Here is a 23639-nt window from a genome sequence, read left to right as displayed (position 1 = left end):
AAAAGTGCACCTCACTATTCTATTAATGGTAATTTCCAAACAGATCCAGGAACTAGGTGCCATGTTTTTATATAAGCCCTCAAGGAACTGTACACTGAAAAATCACAGCGCAAAAAATTGAAAGGATCACTGTATCAAAAGCAGCAACAGAAGACAGTCACTAAAGCTGAAGTACAGGCAGGTTCCTGGGCACTGCAAGGAATGGCAATTCACCTCTGCACACAGACGCAAAACCTAATTCCTACTGCATTTACATGGCATTAAGTTCTTATTCTTTTATCAGAAAAAAAAAAGCAGAATATCTTCTTCCTCTTCCCAAACTCATACTTGGTCATTTATTTTATACCACAATCATAAAGAACAGAACTAAACATCAAACTAAGGATGTTAAAGTATTTATTTTAAGAACATTGATAAAAAATAACATATCTTCAATACTGTACATTTTTTGATAATACACAGAAAGGAAGGTTAGTTAAGCCGTTAGTTAAACCTTGCTTGCTGCATCATACTGGTAAGCATACTGGTAAGTAAAAATGCCCAAGGAAAAACCTCTAGGAAAAGAGAGGAAGTAAATCACATCATGGAGAAGAATAAAAGGTTAACAAAATACTTAGTACACAGGGTCTGGCTGGGATGGATTTAACAGTCTTCACAGTACAGTCTGCACGGTGCAATGTTTTGTGTTTGTGGCTAAAGCAGAGCTGATCACACACCAATGCACTGGCGTTTGCAAAGTGTCAGGGTTTCTTTTTCCCCCCAGTCCACCCCTACCAGCAAACAGGCTGAGGCTGTGCAAGGAGGTGGAAAGAGAGAAGTTGGGATAGTAGGTGCAAACCAATTCAAGGGACAGTCCATGCCACACAACATCACACTCAGCAATAAAACCTGAGAGGAATGTGTTTTGGTGGGAATTGGCCACTACACAGATTGCTTCTGGAAAGTGGTGACTGCATCACCCTTTTCCTTTTTTTTTCCCCCCCCCCCCCCTCCCTCCTGCTTCCTTCACTTACTAAACTGTCATAATCTTGACCCATAGGTTTTCTCACTTGCGCTGTTCCCATTTTCTCCCTCGTGCAGTGCAGGATGGGAAGCAAGCAAGTGAGCAGTGCTCAAGTGTTGGCTGGGTTCAAATCACCGCGCTCACTCCATCACAACTACAGAACATTGGCAACTTACAAAAAAGCATACAAAAGAAGTGTTCACAGAGGCTGATGTTCCTTCTTAAAAGCAGGTGCATACACATCTAGTCACATTCTACATTCATTTCAAGAATTACCTTCTGCCAATTCTGAAGTAATTTCTTTTCTCAAAAATCAGTGATTTTCACAACTGCACTTCATTACTCAAAAAGAAATAAGCTCCCCTCATTAAGCCCTTCGACAACAGTTGAGTAGTTTTGAAGACTGTTTCCCAAAGGGATAACAAGAAAATCACTCTCATGTTATGGTGGTACATAAGAATGTGCCTGCTGTAGTTCCACCTACCTCAGTACCAACATCAGTTATTTCTGCTGTGTGAAGCTATGCTCCCTTACTGCCTTCTATTTTTTATAAAAACAGATACAATAAAGGAAAATCTTTATTTAGGAACACAGGAAGAATGGTTTAGGTGGGAGTTGATGCTGAATTTAAGTACTTGATTGTGACTGCTAACCGTCTAAATTGGGTAACAGAAGACAGTTTTAAGAGGAAGAAAGTTAATGTTTCAAACATGTTAATATAATCAGCACACGTTTCTACAACAAACCATTTATAAGAAAAACAGTTCTATATGGATAATATATGGATAAAAGATAGAGACACATATTTCATGAAATCTCCGCCCACACCTAAGTTTTATAACCACTGGGAGGAGGTGGGGAACCATCTTCAGAAATAAAAGACAACCTCAAAGAGCAAACGAAAAAAAGCAACAAAGGAAACCACCATAAACCTACAATCTTTCTGTATTTTGGAGCTGCATGTCCGAAGGAAGGTGCACAGCTTTATTCATTCTCAAATCTGCTGTATGGATTATCAGATTCCTGGAGAAGACCTGCAAAACAAAAACAAAACTGCATTTATCATTTCTTTTATCGTGAATGCTTTATCATAAGCATTGCTTAGGCTTGTGTTAGTGATCTCACTCCAACTGATACTATGTATGTAATGAAACTAAAAGGAATTTTTGTCTTGTGAGAGATGGTCTATCACCCAGACACTCAAGTAAAATAATGAAAGTGCTATTAAGCCCTCTTAATTCTCAGACTATGCTCATCAATGGGTATTTCATGGTTTAACAGAGAAAATATTTCTACAAGAAAAGTCCTGTGGAGAACAAATTTCTCATTTGTGAGGTACTGTCCACAGAATGCATCTGAAAGAGACAGGTCTACAAAACCTAAGTACAGGGCTGGCTCAGGAAGAGCAGATTCAGATGAGTCAGTTTATAAATTCAAGTTACACAATCACCACCCTTTCAGATGTACAATACTGCTATTTTGTCTTAACTCCGCTTCAAATCTGCACAATCATTTGTCACTTCCAGCCATTTAGGGCATTTCTGCAACAGGACAACAATCTCTAGGAACAAATGAAGATCATCCCTGCATTCAATAAAAGCACCAGGGACCAAAACAAGAGCACCACTTAATCCAAATGGCAGCATGTTTCCATCACAAAGACTCCTGATGTTTTAACCAGAACACTGTCAGAAAACACTGAAGCTACCCAATTATACCGAGTGACTGGATTTGCTTATCATCTTCTTGAAAGGTTAGTTGAGTAATCACTGTTCCATACAGCAATTATTTCAAAAGGATTTTAAACCACACACCAGATCTGAGCTAGGCTGAAGCACATACTGAAAATAAGGAGTCCTGTAAGAGTCGAGAGGCTGATCTGAAGTTGTGAAAAGACAGAGCAACTGCCAATCTCTTTTATACCAATGTTTTTATACTGCTGCCTGGCAAGCCTGGACTCTCTAGCTCATTTACTTGTGATACAGAGAGAGAAGACAGCTAAGCCAAACAGTCCCAATTCACAAATATTCACACTCACAACAGTAGATGAGACTACACTAGTCATCGGCCAGTCATGTAGGCACTCCTCATACATCTTTTATTCAAAAGTACCGAAGGCAGACTATACTTGACTGCCTTGTTGCTTTTCTTTCAAACTAACAGCACATTTTACAATGCCAAGCAAGCAGTGTGTCTGATTATCGTATCTAACTGCACCTGAGTACTTGATAGGGAAGTGCAGTATTAAGGAACATGCACAAAAATTCTTATGATTATTCAAATTGCAAGGATTTCAAGCAAACCATTTCTAAGAAGTTAAAACCAGCCCTCTTATCTAACAGCTGTTACTTGACTAAGAATGGGTCAGTCACCTTTATAAAGCTTCAATCAGGTAGAAAGAAAATCTAGTTACCTGATAGAGTACGTTGTATTGAAGGCACTGCCCCTTCCTATAATTATTCAGAGAAAGGGGCCTTTTAGGCATTTGTGCAGGAATTAATGGTATTTTGAAACCCACAAATTTTTTTTCTAATCTTTAAACTTGTACAAGGCAGTGCCACTCATTAGCCAAGGTGCCAAATGTGAGAATAATCTTCCACAAAGTGGCAGAAGGTGCTGCTAGATGCCCTGGCAAATAACGATAACCTTAATTTTGAGCTTAGCTACTTAAAGGCCTCATAAACAGACAAAACGACAGAGATAATCAAAGAAGCAACTGGTTGAGTTACCTTGACCAGTGTCTTTGACCTGTTACAGCTACAAAACACATACCAAAAACAAGTAACTATCTCCCTGAAAAAGGACAAATATGCACACACACACACACACACACATCTATAGCTCTGCTGATTTTACTTAGTTTGTGTATCTTTCTGTACATAGTCTGGTAAGTCTTTGTGTCTTTCCTATAATTCAATCTAAACAAATACCTTCCAATGTATGAAGTGCCAAGTAACACAGTAAAACCACAGAAATGTTCTCTTACAGCTCAAACAGCAGAGATTCAATGAAGTGGTGTTCCACATCCAGTACTGCCAATTTCCAGTTAATCAGGGGAAGATACACTTCATATATCATTTTCAAGAGGACAGCCTTATTTGCCTTCCCCCAACCTGCTCAGCCAAGAGCCATTTCACATTAGTCCTGACAGTTCAAGTGAATGAGTCATTTTTGTTTGCTACTGCAAATGCATTTCTTTGTAGTGCTTCCTTTAATATTACTAAACTGACAAGCTTGATGATGAGCAGATACATTTTCCACATTTTAAGTTAACTTCAAGTTCTCTTATCTGTTTTATTTGTACAGTACTGGAATTGCTCAGGCTTTAAGAACTATGGATGACTCCCAGGAAAGAAGGTACAAGCCTGTCCTCTGAATGAGGATAATCACAGCAGTTATAACATTCAATAAACTTTGGAGCTCAATCTTGCTCTCAAATATGCATCCAGGCTTAAAGTTTCTTCAATCTTCAGTATTTTAAGTACATCACTAAATTGTATTAAGTGAGAAAAGAGAGAGAGCAACTCATCACTTGAATTAATTCTTACCAAAGACGTTGTCTCAGGTCTCAGTAAGTGGACAAAAGGGGAGACATGAAAAAAGCAGCATGACAGAAAGCTAATGTCAGCTGCCACAGCTGCTCTTAGCCACGATACTTAAAGAGGAGCTGCAAGCCTATGCTAATTGGATAGCATGCCCAGAGCAACTGGAGCTCACAGACTGCCTTGAACCAGACATGAAGGCTGTTTCACTTGGCAAAGGAGCAACTACCCAACTTGTAATTTACGCTCACAGGTTCAAAGCAGCTACACGCTTGCAGACTGAAGAGTTTTGTTTGCAATAAAGTCCCTTAAACATTACTGTAAACTTAAATACTGCTGTGCAGGACAATTAGAAGAAACGTGAGAATCTTACGTTTATTCATCTTCATTACCAGATTACTATTTGACCTACTTACCAGTATTTAAGTAGGACTAGGAAATTTGAAAGGCATATAGTCAAACATCTTTCCTTAGTTTGTATGAAATAAAGCCTCCCACTACATATATAACAACAAGGCAATTGTAGAAATTTAATAAGTCTTCCCAGCATGTTCATTTATACTATATACCATGCTAACTATGCAATATCTCACCCTCGTCACAACCAGCATTGCTGGAAAACAGAATCAAAAGAAATACTTACAAGACATTGTACACACCTCAAAAATTGAGCTGGTTTGCTATATGCTGCATATCTTCATTTCCTCTTTGACATTCAAATTAACAACCCTACTCTTAACATACAAGCTTCATACAGCTTCAAGTGTACAGCATTACAAGTTTCACTGTTATACATCCAGAACGCTAAAGAAGGTCAATATGAAGTATGCATACCAAATAGGAGAACATTTGATGAGACAAACTACTGAATATAAAAATCAATGTGCCACATCAAATAGAAGGATTGCTAAATTGGCTATCAAAACCTTTGCAGTACTGAAGTGGTTTGGAAGTCCAAAACCTTGAAAAGCAATCACTTTGTAAAAATAACAGATACAGAATCCTTCCACTAATCCCAGGCAAAATCCTGAAAAAAAAATAAAGCAGCTTCTTACTAATGAAATACTGAACATATAATAGCAGCAAATTCAGCAGCAATTAAGTTGTAGTTCCTTTGTGTGTTACGCAAGCTGCAGAGTACTCTGAATTCTACTTTAAAATTTTCTAAGAGTCAACATATAATTTGTGTAATCACACTGCATTCACATATGTGAGCAAATGAGAAATACTATCAAATTTTGCCACAAAGAAAGAATTCAAAGTGTGTATTCCTGGTTGCTAAAGCTCTCTATAGCTTCCAAAGCTCCCAAAGGACTGTGGCTAGAGTGACACCTGCAATGCATTATAAATGTGTAATTACCATTTAAATGGGGTAATGAAAGCTGGTGGATGAAATAGGAAAAGGCATTCCCTTAAAGCCAACCAAATACTGAAATTTCAGGCATGATCGTCTTAATCTACAGAGTCAGGTTAACAAAGTCATTGTCATTCTGCCACTCATCCATGCCTACTTAACTGGGAATCATCTCTGCAGTGAATAAGAGTGTAAAATAATCTAGCGTCTCTGTAATTATTTGCAGCAATTTTTATTAGATTATGTTTAATATGCTAACATATGTATTTGCTTGACAGCTAAAAATGAAGACAGAAGATTAAAGGTTACAGCTGGACTTACTGCGTTGTCCCACTGACTTATTTTGACAGCCACGTGTCTGCATGTGATCAGAATACAAGCTGTATAGATCAGCAATGATCTAGGAATTTCAGAAGTTGGATGTTTTGTCTTTCACCTTTCTTCAGTTACCCGCCTCCTTTCAGTATGTCCCAATGATTCATATAAGAGTTCAGTTTTCCTTTAGGGCAAACAATGAATGATTGAAATACAGGCCTCAAACATATCTGGTAACACAAATTAATCTCTGATTCCACAATAAAGCAAACCAGTCAACAAATAAACCTTACATAAAAAAATTTTCTACTCAAATCTGACAGTTAATTCAATCTTTTATGGGTAAACTGCATTGCAAAGTCTAACTACAAGAAGGAACGGACATTCTTGATGCTTTGCGACAAAATACACCTTCCACTAACAAAGACTGCATGAACGTGATCCCAAATATGTTACTGACAGCCCAGCTTCAGCTGAGGGGCAAAATGACACTAACTCTCAGGATAGCTACAAGCAAGGTTTTGAATTTGGCACATGTATCCCAGAGGCACTGAATCACAGTTGTATTCTTCAGAAAACTCATGTACTCCAAGTAAGATTCAACCAAGTATTCCTGAAGTTAAGCACTCAGAGAGAAGCTAATCTTCACAAAGATGACCATCTTTTGGCCTTCCAGAGACAATCAAACTAAATATCACAACGAGAATAACAGAACACAGCTATTTGAAATCTCACTTAACCCCAGAGCGGTGCTTTGATATGCTAACTGCTATTCCAAAGTCAAATCCTAAGGTTGTTGGTTACTTAAAAAAAAAATTCTGAAAAAGATTCAGACCTATTGAAACTGATGCCATCTGCCAACCACAGTTCAGTCACCCTACAAAACACTACAGGACTGAAGTTCATGACTGACATCTAACAAGAATTCTTCTCTCAACAACATTCTTCAGCTTAAGCTTCACATTGATTTTTTTCTCTGTGCCAGCAGAATTGTGTACTTCCCAGGGAGAGATTTTCCCATACAGCCAAAGGTGTTATTTCTGCATCATACCCAAAGGTGTTATTTCTGCATCAGCCAGAGGACACATTGCATTGTGGACTCGTGGCATTGCCAGAGTCTGCCAAACACTTTAAGAGGAGGATAAATTAACAGTTTTGAGTGACTCTTCAGACCCCTCGAACCACCTTCTCTGACATTATAGGAATTTGCATAATAAGTGCAGGATAGTTGTAGCATATCTGTCTCTGAACACACAGTACTATTAACCCAATGAACAAGTCCAATGAAAACTGAAAGGACTGACAGGCCTAGATAATAGAAGTCTCCTATATGATGCACCAGGTCTCACGGCCTTGCAGTATGCATCTCCTACAGTATCACCATTCCACTTAACAAGAAACAAGCCACAATAATTTGAATCACAGTTGTCTTTTTTTTTTTTTTTTTTTTTTTTTTAAAAAAAAGTTTGATTTAAAAAGCTGATTTTCTAGCCAGTCTGCCCTCCTTCAATAACCACAGGTCTAGGTCTGCTAGCAAATTTCAGCCAGATTGTTTTGTTGAATTCAAGAACTTAAAAAATAAAAACACAACAGCACTCTTAGGAAGATGCAGAAAGAATTTCTTACAATATATTTAAACAACTACCCTAAGCAAACAACCCATTCAGCACATCTGCTCTCACCCAGTTGGAGAATTTGCACCAGAAGAGAACAAGAACATAAACAGCAATGAGATCAGGTGTTCAGGTGGCAGAAGACACAAGAGTAGGAAATCAGGTTTGATTAGTTCTGCTGCTCATAAAGCAGCATGCCTCCACTGTGAATTTTAAAAATAATTAGGAGAAGGGAAAAAATAAATTTAGATACTGAATATATCACATACCATACTTCTTACGTATTTCATCATGCTTCTGTTTTCTTTCATGTTTCCTGCAACAGATAAAGGCATCAGAAGAACATTCAGACTATTTTAAGCTGTAAGCAAAATATGATAATTTGTTAAAAATATACATTTTTTATAAGTATTTGTCAGTTATGTTTCTTAAAGACAGGATTCTCTATAAGTTCTCCCTAACCATTTCATCACTAAAAATACATTTGCAAGCACAACAAATCGATCTTTTTTCTATATATGTGACGTACCCAGATGTATGTACATATACACACAAGAATCAAGGAGCAATACTAGAAGACTCCCTAAGGTTTTCCAGCTAGGAATATAAATATAAAATTTAGCTGTGAAGACAGCATGCTTCAGAATCATGAATCAATATAATATTTTCATGAAGACAAAAGGTGATGTATTATTGCTTTATTTAAGCAGCACAGCAAGTGTGAGAACTAGCAGTTTCTATGATTTAACACTGTATTGAAGCAGAGAAAACACTAAAATATTGCAATATTGTAAAAAAAAAAAAAACAAAAAAAACAACAACAACAAAAAAAACATCTAGTTACGTTGTCTAAGTTTTCAAGACAGTATCTAACACTACCAAACTTTAGCCATTTCCAGAAACCAAATACCTAATCAGTTAATTTCTACTCTCTCATCCCTCTCTCCCTTGCAGAGGTATGGAGGGAAAAACGAAGGAAGATATTAGACACCAGCTGTCAACCACCCTCACTGCCCACCACTGCGAAGTAGCAACATTTTTAAGATACCTACTTGTGTTTCTACTTAACAATGTAACAGTGTTTAACAGTGTTTAACATTTATAGTCCTGAATTTAGATACCAACATATTCCCAGTTAATAGAAGATCATGTTTTCTCAGTAGCTTATTGGTCAAAAAAAGCTATTAATGTACTTTAGAGTTTGCTACTAGCAATCCCTTCTCATTCAGGACTCACAGGAAACAAGTAATAGGCAGGGAGAGGTGTTCTGGCCTGCTCTCAGCTTTTTTCCACAACCCTACCAAGCTCTCTCTGGGTACTAAACAAGTACGTGGGTTCAGAACACATGAAATACCCCAGGGCTGCTGTTATGTTTTGTTCTGCAATGGGAACAGTGTACCTGTTCCATAGACAGTCCTGACACAAGCCAGGAAAGAGAGCTGCTGCTCCAAGACTGCAGCAATCATTCGGGCAGGGCAGCATGCTTCCAGCGATCCTTGTTCCCAGGCTTAGTTCAGGAACAGATTCAGTCTTAGCTCTGCCTTGTAAATTATCCAACACCACTTCTGCTGCGTGCACAGCGAAGTATGCATTCTTGAAGCATCAGATTTCCTGAAGATTAACCATATTAATAATTTGAAGATGACATACAGATCACAGTAGAGACGTTATGGTATACAGCTATCCCCTGTGTCCCTGGTCATGAGCCACTGCTTCAGAATACACATTAAGTGTTCATTTCACTGAATATATATATGTGGCCTAAATAAGTTTAGCACAACAGGACACATGGTTTTGACATACAACAAAATGCTCACATTCCTCACAGGATTCTCTGAGAGGATTCCCTTTTAGTAGAAAACCACTTTTCTCTCTGTTGTTCTTCATCTCAGCTTCATCAATCCCAATTTTCAAAAAACTCAAATGAACAGAATAACAGTGGAAGGGTGAATAAAAGCATAGCAACACATCATCTACATATTGCTGACACTGGAATTTCTGACTACTAGCAGTACTATTTTGTAGAGGTCAAATCTTGATGTTAGACAGGGTGACAAGGAATGAATGAGGGACACAGCTTGTCAAGGTTCTTGATGAAAAACTGGGATCCATATTAGTACATCAAAAGATATGCGTTAGTCTTGTCAAATCATCCCAAGCAGTTTGCTATCTGAAGAACATTTCATAACAACTCTGCAGGTATTCATAATATCAGAAAAGTTATCTTAGAGGATCTCTCATCATGTCTTTTTAAAAGCTTGCTCATAACAGTCAAAGCACAATGACCATCACACAACTATGTGAGGTTTTCCCTAAAGAAAAAAAGCAGCAAAAAGTAACAAAAATCATAATGCAAACAATGTAAAGCGGTGTACTCCCCCCCACACCCCCCCAAAAAAAAAAAGAATTTCAACAAAAAGAATGAAAAAAAGACATACAGATTTTTTTATATGCATTCTATGCTTTTTTTTTCTAGTGAGCTTGAGAAATCATAGTGTCCCGAACTTTAAAACATCTGTAGTTTGATTGTTCATTGTATTTCCCAAGAAAGCACAATTATCAGATAGTATTGGAGGAAGATTCTCAACAGCTGAATATAACAGTCTGCCAATAGACAAATGCTGACATAACTTTGTAGCAAGGTGGGTTTGGATATCTGTACCCCGTCACATTGATTCAGTACGTCATAGAAGATAACAAGAAAATAACAATAGTTGGCTACCTGTGAATAAATACTTCCTGGGATGTTTCACTTGGTGAAAGCTTTTTTTGAGGGCAGGAAACTATCAATGACTAATAGGAAAGTTTGTGAGAACTAAGTCTGCAGATTGACACAACTGTTTCAAACTGAGACAAAAGATAGAAGAAGGATATGAATATAATGGAAAATCCCCTTAACGGAACATACAGAGAAGCATATGACTAGCACAGAAGTCCATCACTTATTACAATAGTTAACCTAGTCACCACTGCTAGATCAGCTGTCAGGATTAGTCTTAAGAACATGCACCCTTTTATAACAAGACTCAGATTAACAAATTCATAAGTGTCAAGCTGGAGTAACTGCACAGCTGTGGCAACATGCTCCACACTAAGGTGTCAACATGTGGAGTATTCCCATATGAGAAACTTAATGCCTTCGTTCAAAAGCTCCCCAGTGGGTCTTACCTGGAAGTAAACCTTCCCTTCCTGCAGTCCCTACTCATACTAGCAGTGAATCTAAGCTCAAGAGAAAATGGCAGGCAATGGCCAGGCAGTGAAGGCGCCCACTTGGTATCTTACTGGTAAGACCAAAGAAGGAACTATGATTCAAAGAGTACATAGTGCAGGTAGGTATCATGGCCTTACCTATAAAATCTGTTTATCTAAAAAATACTGAACAACTAGTCATTGGAGAACTAAGGTATAAAAGCCTCCATCCTGAAAAATGCTTCTCTCACTGAGCAACACTGTATCAAGGCTGACTCTTGGTAGCACTATTAGCCTTACACTTCTTTCTACACAGTGCAGTTTTCATAGAAATAGAAATGTGGGATTGTATAAAATAACACCTGAATGAAAGTTTCCTACCTCTAAGCAGAAGTTCTGATATTTACCTATCATCTTGTCTACCTTTCTTTTAAAAGAAAGCACACAAATTATTAAATGACTTCAAAAAGAGGTTTTCACCCCTGAAACCCAGCCCCAATGAGGCATTAACTTGTGCCACAGACAGGCATCAGTCCAGAGTAGAGACTAGGGTAAGACTTCAGACACAACCCTCCCATTTGCTCTCAGCTGGCAGAGAGCTCAGAGTATTTACTACAGTGATCATCAACCTATCAGAGGTTACAGAAATGCTAGCTCCTAATTCAGTCTGTAAATCTCACATTGAGCATAGTTCTTTAGAAGTATGACACTGTCAAGGAAACTTCACAGTATCTCTATCAGAGTCTTTGTTAAGCATTCTATGTATTCCTTAGAAAGGCAGAATACTCCCATGTTACTGCAGGCGTGTAGCTATACATCAACCTGCCATGACTTACCTCTGAAGAGACTGCAGTCTTCGTTCCTCCCTCTTTCTAGCTAGCTGTTCTTCTTCTTCATCTGGTCTACTAGAAGGCGTATGAGGAAGAAAAATCAACTTCAGTGCTAAACAATCCGTGTTTAGTCATTTATGCTATGTAAAATTTAATTTAATTGCTGAATAATAGAAAAGTTTGTAGAATTACCCTTTAACATTTTATTACACCCATATGATTTGTTCATTGTAGTAACATGCCAGGACAGTTTAAAGCCTCAGACAGGTCACAGACCATTCCAGAAACAGGGATCCTACTTGCTATTTCCTCTGTGTGTCGCACCCCATTTAGAGTAAGCCAACTGCACACATACATGCACAGTTAAGTTCATCGCTGCTCCTTGAAAGAAGACTGATGGATCATAAGCTTTTGGTGTCAGGACAATTTATCTTTCCCAACAACCATTGCTATCCAATCTCAAGTTGCCCTCAGGAAAGCTGTCTGAATGAACTGTCTCATCAGCTGTCTGCCTTGTTACAGAGTAAGCAAGGACTTACCTGAGTGTATCAGCTGTGTGAATTTGGGAAATGCTGAGTCTACAAGGTACATCTGAGCCGTGTGCACAGATACACTCTACTGAATGCACGTACTGAAACTGCATAACACAGTAAGAGTTGCAGCATCCGGCCTTTTTCTGCCACTAGGAAAAGCTTTGTGGCTTGCTTTGAGAAAGCTCAGCTTCCCTTATTCATCAGCTATATCATATGAGAACTGTAAGTCTCCAAAACATATGCTAAACAATATTTGTTTGTTAATTGTTTGACAGAATTAAACTACAATTCTTCAGGACTAGTAACGGACACTCGCCATACTCTTCTAGAAGCTGATCATTTTTCAGAACCAAGCATACTACCTGGAGATGGAATGTTATTAATACCTGCAATGCTAACACATCTGCTAATAGTGAAACAGTTACAATGCCATACATCTGCAGCAACCAATACACAAGTTAAGCAAGAGTGACATCCAGTGGTTAATTAGAGCATGTCTAATGTTTTAACATGAAAAAGGAGGTCAGAACTAGTAATCTGAACTCGATTTTCCCACCTGTTCCATCAATCTATCCACGTTTGAATGCATAAGATGTTTAAACGCAATCCACCAATTCAAACTCCACATTGCGTTTAATGTACAAATTTTCCAGCCCCTGCATTTTTGTTACCATTTAAAGTTAGAAAGTTTAATAATATGGAAAACAGCAGGAAAACAGTAGAAAACAGCAGGTTCTCTTTATTAGAAAACTATGCTAGATCCTTTTGTCTGATTAATTAATTCCCCATATTTGCGCACCCAAGAAGACTAGAACCTTCTATTCACAGGTATCCTTCTGTAAAACTACCTTACTGGAGACCCTGATGCCTTCTTGATTGTCTCACCTCACATGGTTCTTGCAAAATAGAAAGCCACCAAATCATGAAAGGATGGTATAGGGTTCAGAGAATGTATTTATTCCCTATAACTAAAAAAGCATCAACTTCTGATTTCTGGACATTGCCAAGAAATTAAGTTTTCCATCAAATTCAGGGAGTTTGAAATGATCAATCACTTTTTTTTTTAGGGGGAGGGGTGGATAACCTGAAGTAGTTAAGGTGAAAGTTTATTTTAGTAAAGTTTCATGAATAATTGTATCTCAAGTACGTGGAATAAAACTCAAAGTCCAAGCACATAGTAAAAATAACAATGCAACAATATCCTAAAAGCCAAAGGATTTCTGTTGTAGGGATGGAGTCTGATGCTGCCTTCTAAAACATTATATAACTGTATAGTTGTGAACTCTCAGAAGGAATGCTGATGCTTCTGAAAACCCAATAAATCAACAAAACAGACCGAATACTACACTTCTGCAAGTTTTCATTTTTCCAATTTATACCTAGCTTTTTTGATGGAAAAGGAGTCCTTGAATCTCAGAAGTAGAGGGCAAAAGAATTCCTGTTGAGAATGAGTGGGTTTAAAGCTACGAATATCTCAGACTGCAGTGTAATAATACATTCTGAATCTTCCTGAAATAAGCCGGACCCCACTTTGACAAGACCTTTAAATCCTCTAAGTGTCAAAAGATTAAGCTTGACACCTTTGGAGTAGTGACATAAGATGACTCTCAACCAACCCTCCATTTTTAGAATGAAATGTTACAGCAGTGATTGACGACTCAGCTACTAAAACTGAAGTCTGACACAAATCTCTTTTTTCACAGGAATCAAGCTCTATTTGTTTGCATGTCAGCCACAGGAGCCCACACAGTTCTTCTGCAGAAGCTGACAGATCTTACATAAAATCTAAAGCAGTTTTATGCAGTCCTCAGGGCTTATCAGCACAGGGCTATGGAGCTAGCAATTTTTGTACTGGGATGGATTTGCACTAGGACAGACCAATCTGCCAGCAGAGCAGGTACATGCATCTTCAAGGAAAAGAGAAAATAATTACTTTTTTTTTTCCCCTCGTGAAAGCCACAGATGTATAATTTGTCTCTGGATTGAAGGACAGCACTAAACAATGCTCAAGTGCATAAATTCTAACAAAATCAAACAAGGACGATGAATTACACCTACCTGAAATAGCACAGAAATCATTTCAGATCAAGAAATGAGGGCCCAAATTTCATTCACAAGAGAAATCCCAAAGCTGGAACTGGAACCCAGAAACCTAAAACTCTAAAATTCACCAATAGTAAGGAGAATAATGCGATGCCCCAATAAGCACGGCCTTCCAGGTGTTTCACAAGGAAATAACCACTTATCACTTCAGATGACAGCACTGAGTTTTTGAGTTTGCCAGCTGCTCATCAACTAATACCCCCTTCTTCAAAAGGACGTTAGCCAATTAAAGCAGTACAAAAAAAAGTCAATATGCTCTCAAATTGGAAGACTCTTAGTATGTTGGCATGCAAAAGGTTGGGGTTTTTGTTTTGTTTCTGCTGCATCAGCAGGTAGGGAAGACCAGCAGCCAAAGTCAGTGAAGAAAACAAACACACATACTTACCTCTTGAAACGTTTTCTGCAGTAACAGCAGTAACAGCAACAGACTGCTATGGACACCAGAATGATTCCAGCTACTACAGCTATGGCAATAATTAAAGCCTCAAAGTTTACTGAAAAACATGAATATATTTAACTTGTTAAACTCCAGCATTAACATTTATCTTCCTGATAGTTCCCTCTCATTCCCAAGCCTTTTTTCAGCTCCATGCACAAAAAATAAAAACCAACACCTTAATCTAATCAGAACTCCACATCACATTAGAATTTTGCTATTATGCATTATCTACACTGAGGAGAATTTTTTATTATTTTTTTTTTTTTTTTACACATTCAAAACTGTTACAACTCATTCTGTAATACTATATATTATACCTATCTTCCAGTGCAGTTGCACAGGTCTGTCCTCCCAGTAACTACTTCAGTCACTGTACTGTGACCAAAAAGCAGCTACGTAGATGCAGCAGTGTACGTACATTATGGGCACCAGCAGTTGATAACTTATTAATATTTTATTCCATAAAAAACAGTAACTGGAAGCTGGTCATTTGTTTTTGAATACTGAGAGCTGCAATATTCACCTTTCTTTTCAGCAAAAGTGAGCCAATGTCCGTCTCTTCATTTTATTTGCAAAAAGAAAAATTAAGATGACCGTGCTCACAGATTAATTGAGTTTCCTACTAAATCTGAAGTGGAGAGCCTCAATAAGAATAGATCACAGAAGCACAGAACTGTAGGGTTTGGAAGGGACCTGAGGAGATCATCAAATCCAACTCCCCTGCTAAAACAGGTACCCAGCAACAGGTCACACAGGTAGGCATCCAGATGGTATCAACCACAAGGTACTGCTGCATAGAATTCATAAAAAGATCTCTGAAGCAAAACACATCTTTTTCCGACATTTTTTTTTTTTTTTTTTTTTTTTTAAACTTCTACCACTTTTGCCAGGAATGTGCTCCATTACAGTGTTTTAATTCTGTGTTTAAGCTTCATCCAGTCCAGAAACACAAACCACACAAGCTAGAAATCCTTCCTCCATTAAAAAAAACAGCAACCTACCTGTCAAAAGCACCCTTAGTATCAGTAAAACCCTTAATGACTACTTTGCAAAAAGATGCAGTACAAGTGTCTTTCCCTACTGGGCCTAGCTGGGATGGAGTTAACTTTCTTCACAGCAGCCCGTACAGTGCTGTATTTTTATTCAGAATTTTGGCTCAAATAGTTCTGATAACACACCAGCTTTTTGCTATTGCTGAACAGGTCCTGCTGAACATCAAGGCAGCTTTTTGTCTGAGTCTGCTAGGAGTGTGCAGAGACTGGGAGGGAGCACTGCCGGGCCACCTGTCCTGAACTGACCAAAGGGATATCCCACATTCCAACCATAACCACTGCCCTTCCCCATCCTGCCACAAACCCTCCCAGTAAATTATCAGGGAAAAGCTGCAGTAAGTGGCAGCCTCACTTCAGACTGAGCATAGCTGGAGATACATCCCAACCGCAGAAGTAGAATTAGTACCTACTCCAGCAAACTCCCCATCGAGCATTTGAGAGTGAACACGACGAAGATGGTGGAAGAATGCTTCTTACAGGATAATCAATACAAGTGTTGTTGGTGAAACACCAAAGGCACTGTGCAAAACAAACAAAAAAAATTATTGATCTTCAGAAAACAAGTTATAACAATTAATTACAGAGCAATTTATAATCAAGTGCTCCTCTCCACAGACAAAAGTACGATACAGTATTACACACTGATAGCATCTTGTAGTATGGAACCTACAGAAGTTCTGGCACAATTCCAAAGTAAGCCTAATTTGAATTTTGTACTTTGAGATAAATATTTATACAGGTCTGAAGTCATTTTGGCAACACACTAAGGTACTCAGTACACTTGAATAAAAAGGTTTTGTGCTTATATTTACCAAAATTAACAATTGACCCAGTAAATCAAGTAAATAGAACGGAGAATCACATGAAGAGATGATTCTCTTAAGACATCAAGCAATATCTACACATTATCTCATGACAAATTTCTCAGTTTTTAAGGGTAATTTTATAGTAATAAGTACTCATCTTGAGTTAGCTGAGTTTCTGGATTCAAAAGTTCTAACCCAAACTCTTACACATTATTCCTTACAAAACAGTACGTTTACAATGAACTGTACCAGCGTATCCATGACAATAGCAGGATTCAGAACTTCTTGATAGAAATAAGAGAAAATAGGTACTCATCAACTCAGAAGACTAACTATAATTACTACAAAGATCAGATTATTTTGAATTATAACTCTATTTAAATGAATCAAATGACTACATTTTAGAGTTTGTTTGATTTTTACCTATTCACTAGAAGTTTAATTTTTACTTTTATCTGCTGCTATTACCTACACAATCATCAACTTGCAACTTCTTCAACTAAAGCAATTTACCTAATTCCAGCAATCCTTTGCTTTCTTTTAGCTCAAATGCTGATAGCTTTACTTATAGCCTTTTTCTTCTTTAAATGTATGCATGAATTGTCTGAATTCATTCTAAAGTCACTTCTTCAAGGTTAACAGCTATGCTATTTCATCTGAATCATCCATCATTCTGTCATGGGCACAAGACTGGTCTCCATCATTGGTTTGACAGCTTCTGAGAATAATGTATCTGTAACTGCTACAGTGCCTTCAGAGCACATAGACATCTGAAGGACTTTTTCCTCCCACAAGGTGAACACACAGCTCTCAGGTTAATAAGGTGGTGCTCATGTGCCAGTTTTGGTCCTCCCAGGCAGCAGCCACATGCCTATTTGAAGTGACAGTCACACCACTGGTAGTAATGAACATTTAAACTTCAGTGACCCATATTTCCTGTTTCCTACTTTGCATTTTTGGAGATGAAGAGTTCTTTACACAATGCCAGGTTTATGACGACAAATACAGTCCACCAGCCCACAACCAATGGCTACATCTATACAAAGCAATTTAATTCAGAAATACATAAGTGCATAAAACAAACATAAAACAGATAAGTTTGGATATGTCTCAATTTTCCCTTGTGCAAGTTTCGCAGTAACTTATGTAATTGCAGGACTCCTGAAACAATTCTTCCCAGTGACAGGCTAGAACTGGAAACGCTCTCTCACACTGCAGGGGCAGACAGACTTGGGTATTACCTTTTGAGTAAAGGACACAGAATCAAATTCCACTGATTTAAACGTCTTCATTACTACAGTCTCAATGGAAATCAAAACACTTTGCTACAGTGACCCAGCCTGACAGTGGAGAGGCCAACACATCTGAACATCTACAAAGCACCAATCCAGTCTGCTTCAGTTGAAGTCACTGCACAGAACATCTCTAGAAAAAGGTATTTCTAGCTTGCTTCATTCATAGCTAGCTCTCATTGTCTGGATACAAGAAATGCAAGGCATTTTATCCACCTATGAGTCATTTTATCCAGCTCTCTTATAAGGTAGAAATACAACCAATGCTGCTCACAAACTGAGGGCAAGAATCAAAACCAGGAGCAGCAACTTGCTTGGTTGCATTGTGGAAGCACCCAGAACCCACAGCAATGTGCAGCCCACGTTCTACTCAGTCAGTGCCCTCCAGCCAAGGCAGAGAAATACCCTCAGCAACTGATCAGAGCAGGGCACCTGGAGATGGAAAGCACAGCATGACATTCGGAGGGAAGAAGAACATCAAGTGACTACATCTACCAACTCAAAACCAGCCTACAACTCACTGATCTGGATCTCCTCCTATTAAGGGTAGTTTAACCAGGTTCATCATTCCTAGAAAACGAGAACAAAAAAAAACCAAACAACCAAACAGCCAAGTGAACAGCGCACAACTCAGCTTAATAGGAAGTGGAGAAGCATCAAGTTCCCAGTAAAAAAATAAAATAAAGATACTTAAAATCTTACCGAAACATTTTTTAAACATTCTTCGCAGGACCTCTGGGAAAACTCTGAACATGCTAGAGAAGAAAAAAAACACCACCACATGTATCACATTTATGTGTATTCAATAACATCAAATGTTTAAAGTGATACTTAGAGATTTTTCCCTCATACACACTACTAGGTACAAGCAAAAATTTTGATTATGAAAGGGATGATGTTGTTACAAAATGTAATGCTACTCTAGGAACTGGAAAAACAGTTTTGTTCTGCTTTATACACTTCTCTGGGCTGCCCAACTTAGAAGATCCACAGATCTCCCACCAGGTACGTGTTCCCCTCAACAGTAGAGAGCAGAATGCAACTTCTGTCAAGCTAAGGAACACGCAGCCCCCCAGTCCGACCGAAAACAGCACTAAGTGTACAGGCACATAGAAAAAGAAAAAAGCAACTCTGAAGTTCCCAAATTCAAACAGATGTTTTCAAGGCACTATGATAATAACTTCATCAGGGAAAAAAAATTGTCAGGCACAGCATTACTACTAACAGTAATACATTTCTAGTTATTCATCAATCACTTCTTCTATACTGACATGAAATAAGCATTAAGCATCTAACATAAAATGAAGAACTGCTTTTACATAGCATGCCTGGTTTACCAAGAAGCAGAAGCAGCATTTGATAAGCAGAATCATTCTTACTGAAGTGTTTTACCAAGAAGCAGGATGTGATAAGCAGTACCATTTTTACTGAGCATAACACACCTTGCACAGAGCTAGCTACAGTATCAAGACTGTATTCTCACAGGGAAATAGATAAAAACTACTACTGTTTACACTCAATTTTCTTTTTTTTACTGACTAGAATTCTGTCAGCACATACAGGAATTGCAGCACCTTAATTACACGTATGATCTCACCTACTAGGGAATGCACTCACGGACCTGTGTAGCAACAGAGATAAAGCACACAGGCTCTTCCTTCACAAAATACAGGTACAATGAAATGCACAGACAATTTAAAAAAGCCTTTGTTTAAAAACATTGCTCCACCTCCCTACTATGCAGAAAAGCAGCATATACAAAGGGCTGTTTTTTTACTATTACTATTTTTTCCAAGGAAGACAAGGCTCTGAAACACTAAGAACTGCACTGTAGCCTTCAGCTCAATGATCCTTTCAGGAGGAAGCTCCTACTATTACACTAAAAAACAAAAAAGTACAACTGCTCAGGTAGTCAGAAACCTGCTCAAACTTACGTTATTCATGGATAGTTTGCATTAATTTGTTTTCTATCTACATCCTTCCCACCTGGCATAGTTAGAAAAAGTACTCTTATTGTCCTTCAGGTTTCCTTTTATTCCAGTAATCAAGCCTTGTAGAACATCCCTCTTATAGGGACACTGGCAAGCAGAAAAACTTTGCAGCCCCGTTTTGTGCACATCCAACTCTGTAAAACTTCCACAACAGCAGCACAGCATGCCATGTCCTCCAGCCACAGACTGCCCACTGAACGGCCTTCTTGCTCTTCATGAGACCATCACTCTGATAACTGAGTCACCTGACAGTCAGCAAGGCCTTATGTTTTACCAACTACTTTGCTTTAGGATTAAAATAAGACTACAAAGCTACTGATATGACATAGCAATCCAGCCTTTCTTCTTAACTTAATCTTATTTCTACCACTTGTTCCTTAAAGGTCACTGAATCTTTTCACAGCACACTTTGTGCCATGAGCAACCTCCTAAAATCACATGAACAAAAACATACAAAAAGGGCAGCAAAGTTCCTTGGAAAGACAACTCAATCCAGTTTCGGTCTCAAAGTTCTTTGGTTTGGTTTATGCTTCCATTAGAAAGAGACTGATTAACAGGCAGCTGTTAGCAAGTTCCTTCCTAACTGTTGAGGAGCTATTGAGAAACAGGCAGCTCCCTTCCTCTGCTGTCCCAGGTCTCACCAAGTCAGATGTTTGTTACAGTTGAAACAGTTAAGTTTGTCACAAACCCTACCATAAAATAAACCATAAAATAAAGTCATCAAATGGGACTTTAAAAGCAGGTGTCACGGACTGCATAGGATACCCGAATTTAATGCAGACTAATCCAACGTTTCTGCTCACACCACTCAAATACCAGGAAGCACTTCACCAAGCCTTCCCAAAGCGGCTATAACATAACCGACCCCAAGGCAACGAGCGGGATGGCACAGCACGCAGCCAGCTTCCTAGGCTATTTCCTCGTTATGAGCGAAGAAACGGGCGGCACGCTCCCCAGCCAACAGCCCCCCAGACTCCATCCCCTGGGGCCGCCCAGCCCGCTCCGCGCCTCGGGGCTGCCCCGCCCCACCTGCGGCGGAGGAGGACGTGGGGGCGAGGACACCCGCCCCTCCCCAGGGCGCTTCCGAACGGCGCGCGGTGGCTCGGGGCGAGCTTCGCGCCGCGCGCGGTTCCCGCAGACCTTCGGCCGCCGCCTCCTCCTTACCGTGCGCCGGTGCCGGCGGAGTCGCGGTGGGATGGAGCGCCTCGGCCATCCCGGCGCCGCTCCAAAGCAGCACCAGGCCCAGCAGCGCCCGCAGCTGCCGCGCGCCCATCGCCCCGCGCAGGCTCAGCTGGTGTGTAGGGCGGGCGCTGCGCCTGCTCCGTGCGGGCCGTGCTTTAGGCGCCCCACAGCTGTGCGTTTGGGTTGTGGCAGGGCGTGCGTTCTGCAGCTGAGCTTTGTGAGCTTCTCTATCACCTGGCTCCGGAAAGGGAGGCTCGATAGTGGGCAGTAGGTCAAGTGATAAATGCAGGTTCCTTAGTGCTGAATGATTGCTTCGCTTAGGAAACGAACGGTAAGGGAAGTACAGAATGGCAGGGGTTGAAAGGGACCCCGAGGTCCTTGAGTCCAACAGCCTGATAAAAGCAGGTTCCTACAGTAGGATCCAGGAAAGCGCCCAGACGTGTCCTGAATATCTCCAGAAAGAGAGGGAAACCACCACCTATTTCTGTTCCAGTGCTCTGTTACCCCCACAGGTGAACTTCCTGTGCCCATTAGCTCTTGTTCTGCCACCGGGCACCACTGAAAACAGCCTAGTCCCATCCATTTGACTCCCAGCCTTTAGATGTTTATAAGCATTGATAAGATTCCCCATTAAGTCTTCTCCAGGCTGAACAGCCCAGGTCTCTCAGCCTTTCCTCATGCAGGAGATGCTTCAGGCCCTTAATCATCTTTGTCACTCCCTCCAAGAGTGGGTCTGACCATCACAGGCAGCAGTGATGCCCATTGCTTCTGACCCTCTTTCACATACTAGGTGGCATTTAGAGCACTTTTGTCAGTTGTGTCATTGTGAAATCAAATTTGTGAGTGTAGGGAGAGCAGCTCTTTGCTATCTGAGTCATTGAAAATGCACTTGAGCCTTTGGGAGAAATAAGAGTTCTTCACAGAGTTTGACTTTGCCACCCCCTTTGTCTTCAGACATCTGTTACACCTTACTGTGGAAACTAATCTCCCCGAAATCCCCCGCAGTAAGAGATGAGAAAAACATTCAGAGGGAAACTGGCTAACTGCCAGTAACTTAGGTGACTTAGGGAACAAATCTTGTCCCTTGGTTCTAATATGGGCTGTCGGCCTTTGAAGCTGACATATATCACACCAGGATGGCTTTGTGAGAGATCTGGCAGTTTCAGATTGGAACGTGCCCTCACCTTAAATGACATTTCAACCCATATATTGAAGAGTTACTTACATTTCACATAGCCTATGTCATCTTTGGATTTCTGCCCACAGCACTTGCATTTCTGCTTCTCTGTTTTCAGAGAGTGTTCGAAAACCAAAGTCAAAGTGGGGTGAAAGCACCATATGCAAACCAAGGTGTTTTTACTTGAATTTAATGTATGACAATAATGATTCACAAGTTCTCCAGCCTTCTTGAGTTGGCTGAAGATCAAATTTTGCCATGTGTTAAGGTTCATAAATCTTCATGCTCTGAAACACTTTTTTTTCATGTTTCCATTTCTTAAGTCACTAGAAACATGCTCTTAGAATAGCAGATGCATGACGAGTGTTATCAAAGGTACAAAACTGCTTGCATAAATAGAAGTAATTCAATAAACTGCAGTTAATGAGTCATATGACAGAGATGTAGAAAGTCATGACACAGAAAAACTGAAGAGAAAGCGGTTGTCTTTTCTAATACAAGACCTAGAGTGTAGTGAACAAAATTATCAAGTAGAAAATGGAAAACAAAAATCCTCAGAATAAAATAAGGTGCTTGAAATCTAGCTACGCTGTGAAACTGTCATCAGATGTTAAGGACACTTAAGTTTAGATCAATCTGAAAAGATCTTCTAGGTTTTGGTTTTTTTTTCTTTTTTCTTCTCTGAGAACATGTCTGCTCACAGGTATTGAATACTGAGATATCACCTCTGGTTCGGCAAGTCTCTGAACCACACTGCCAGAAGCCATGTGTGGCTGCCAAGGAAGATGCGTTATTTGTTTTCCTTGATCTGACATTCTTCCTTGGCATCTGATGTTAACTGCAGTTTCAGGCTAGATGCTGAGCTAAAAGTGCCCTTGCAATGACTCTATATAGCTGTTTTCATTCCTTTTCTTTACTTTTTTTTTCCCAAACTTCTGTTATATTCCATATATTTTTTTAATAAATGCACTGAATTATGTTTGAGGCAGGGTGGAAGTCCTCTAGCTATTTTTTTGAATATTAGTGTCAGATAGTTTTAAGCATGCAGTGAAGAATGACTTCTCATAAGACAGCTCAAGCCAGAGCTTATAATTTTCCCTTGAAATGCTTCTAACGTGGTAATTCCAAAGGAAGTGTCTCTCAGCTGCAGCGAAGAGTTATGGGAGAAGAGGAAATAAAAGAATTTGCTGAGGGCTCTTTGGAGCATGGCTATATCCA

The 23639-nt window shown here is 39.4% G+C and overlaps 1 protein-coding gene across 1 annotated transcript; it reads right to left on the bottom strand.

Annotated features, from left to right (window-relative positions):
* Window positions 1–985: 985 nt before the first annotated feature.
* LOC128087319 (pituitary tumor-transforming gene 1 protein-interacting protein-like) lies at window positions 986–21605 on the bottom strand. The gene is made up of 7 exons (XM_052696737.1): window positions 21227–21605; window positions 18774–18826; window positions 16384–16492; window positions 14868–14976; window positions 11853–11921; window positions 8097–8143; window positions 986–2037 (listed from the first exon to the last, which is right to left on the bottom strand). The coding sequence occupies exons 1-7, from the start codon at window positions 21333–21335 to the stop codon at window positions 1988–1990; spliced, it is 546 nt and encodes a 181-aa protein (XP_052552697.1). The 5' UTR covers window positions 21336–21605; the 3' UTR covers window positions 986–1987.
* Window positions 21606–23639: the final 2034 nt, after the last annotated feature.

This window comes from Tympanuchus pallidicinctus, unplaced genomic scaffold (genome assembly GCF_026119805.1).
Source record: "Tympanuchus pallidicinctus isolate F22 unplaced genomic scaffold, pur_lepc_1.0 scaffold3, whole genome shotgun sequence".
NCBI classification, from domain to species: Eukaryota; Metazoa; Chordata; class Aves; order Galliformes; family Phasianidae; genus Tympanuchus; species Tympanuchus pallidicinctus.
This window is presented reverse-complemented; position numbering and strand designations above follow the sequence as displayed.

Bases quoted from the DNA above. Each gene is read 5' to 3' on its own strand.
- LOC128087319 (XM_052696737.1), bottom strand. From the start codon at position 21,335: ATGGGCGCGCGGCAGCTGCGGGCGCTGCTGGGCCTGGTGCTGCTTTGG. The intron at 16,493-18,773 runs GTAAGATTTTAA...TGTTTTGCACAG, and splicing joins AATGTTTAAAAAATGTTTCG to TGCCTTTGGTGTTTCACCAA. The intron at 2,038-8,096 runs GTATGTGATATA...TTTGTTTTGCAG, and splicing joins TGAAATACGTAAGAAGTATG to GTCTTCTCCAGGAATCTGAT.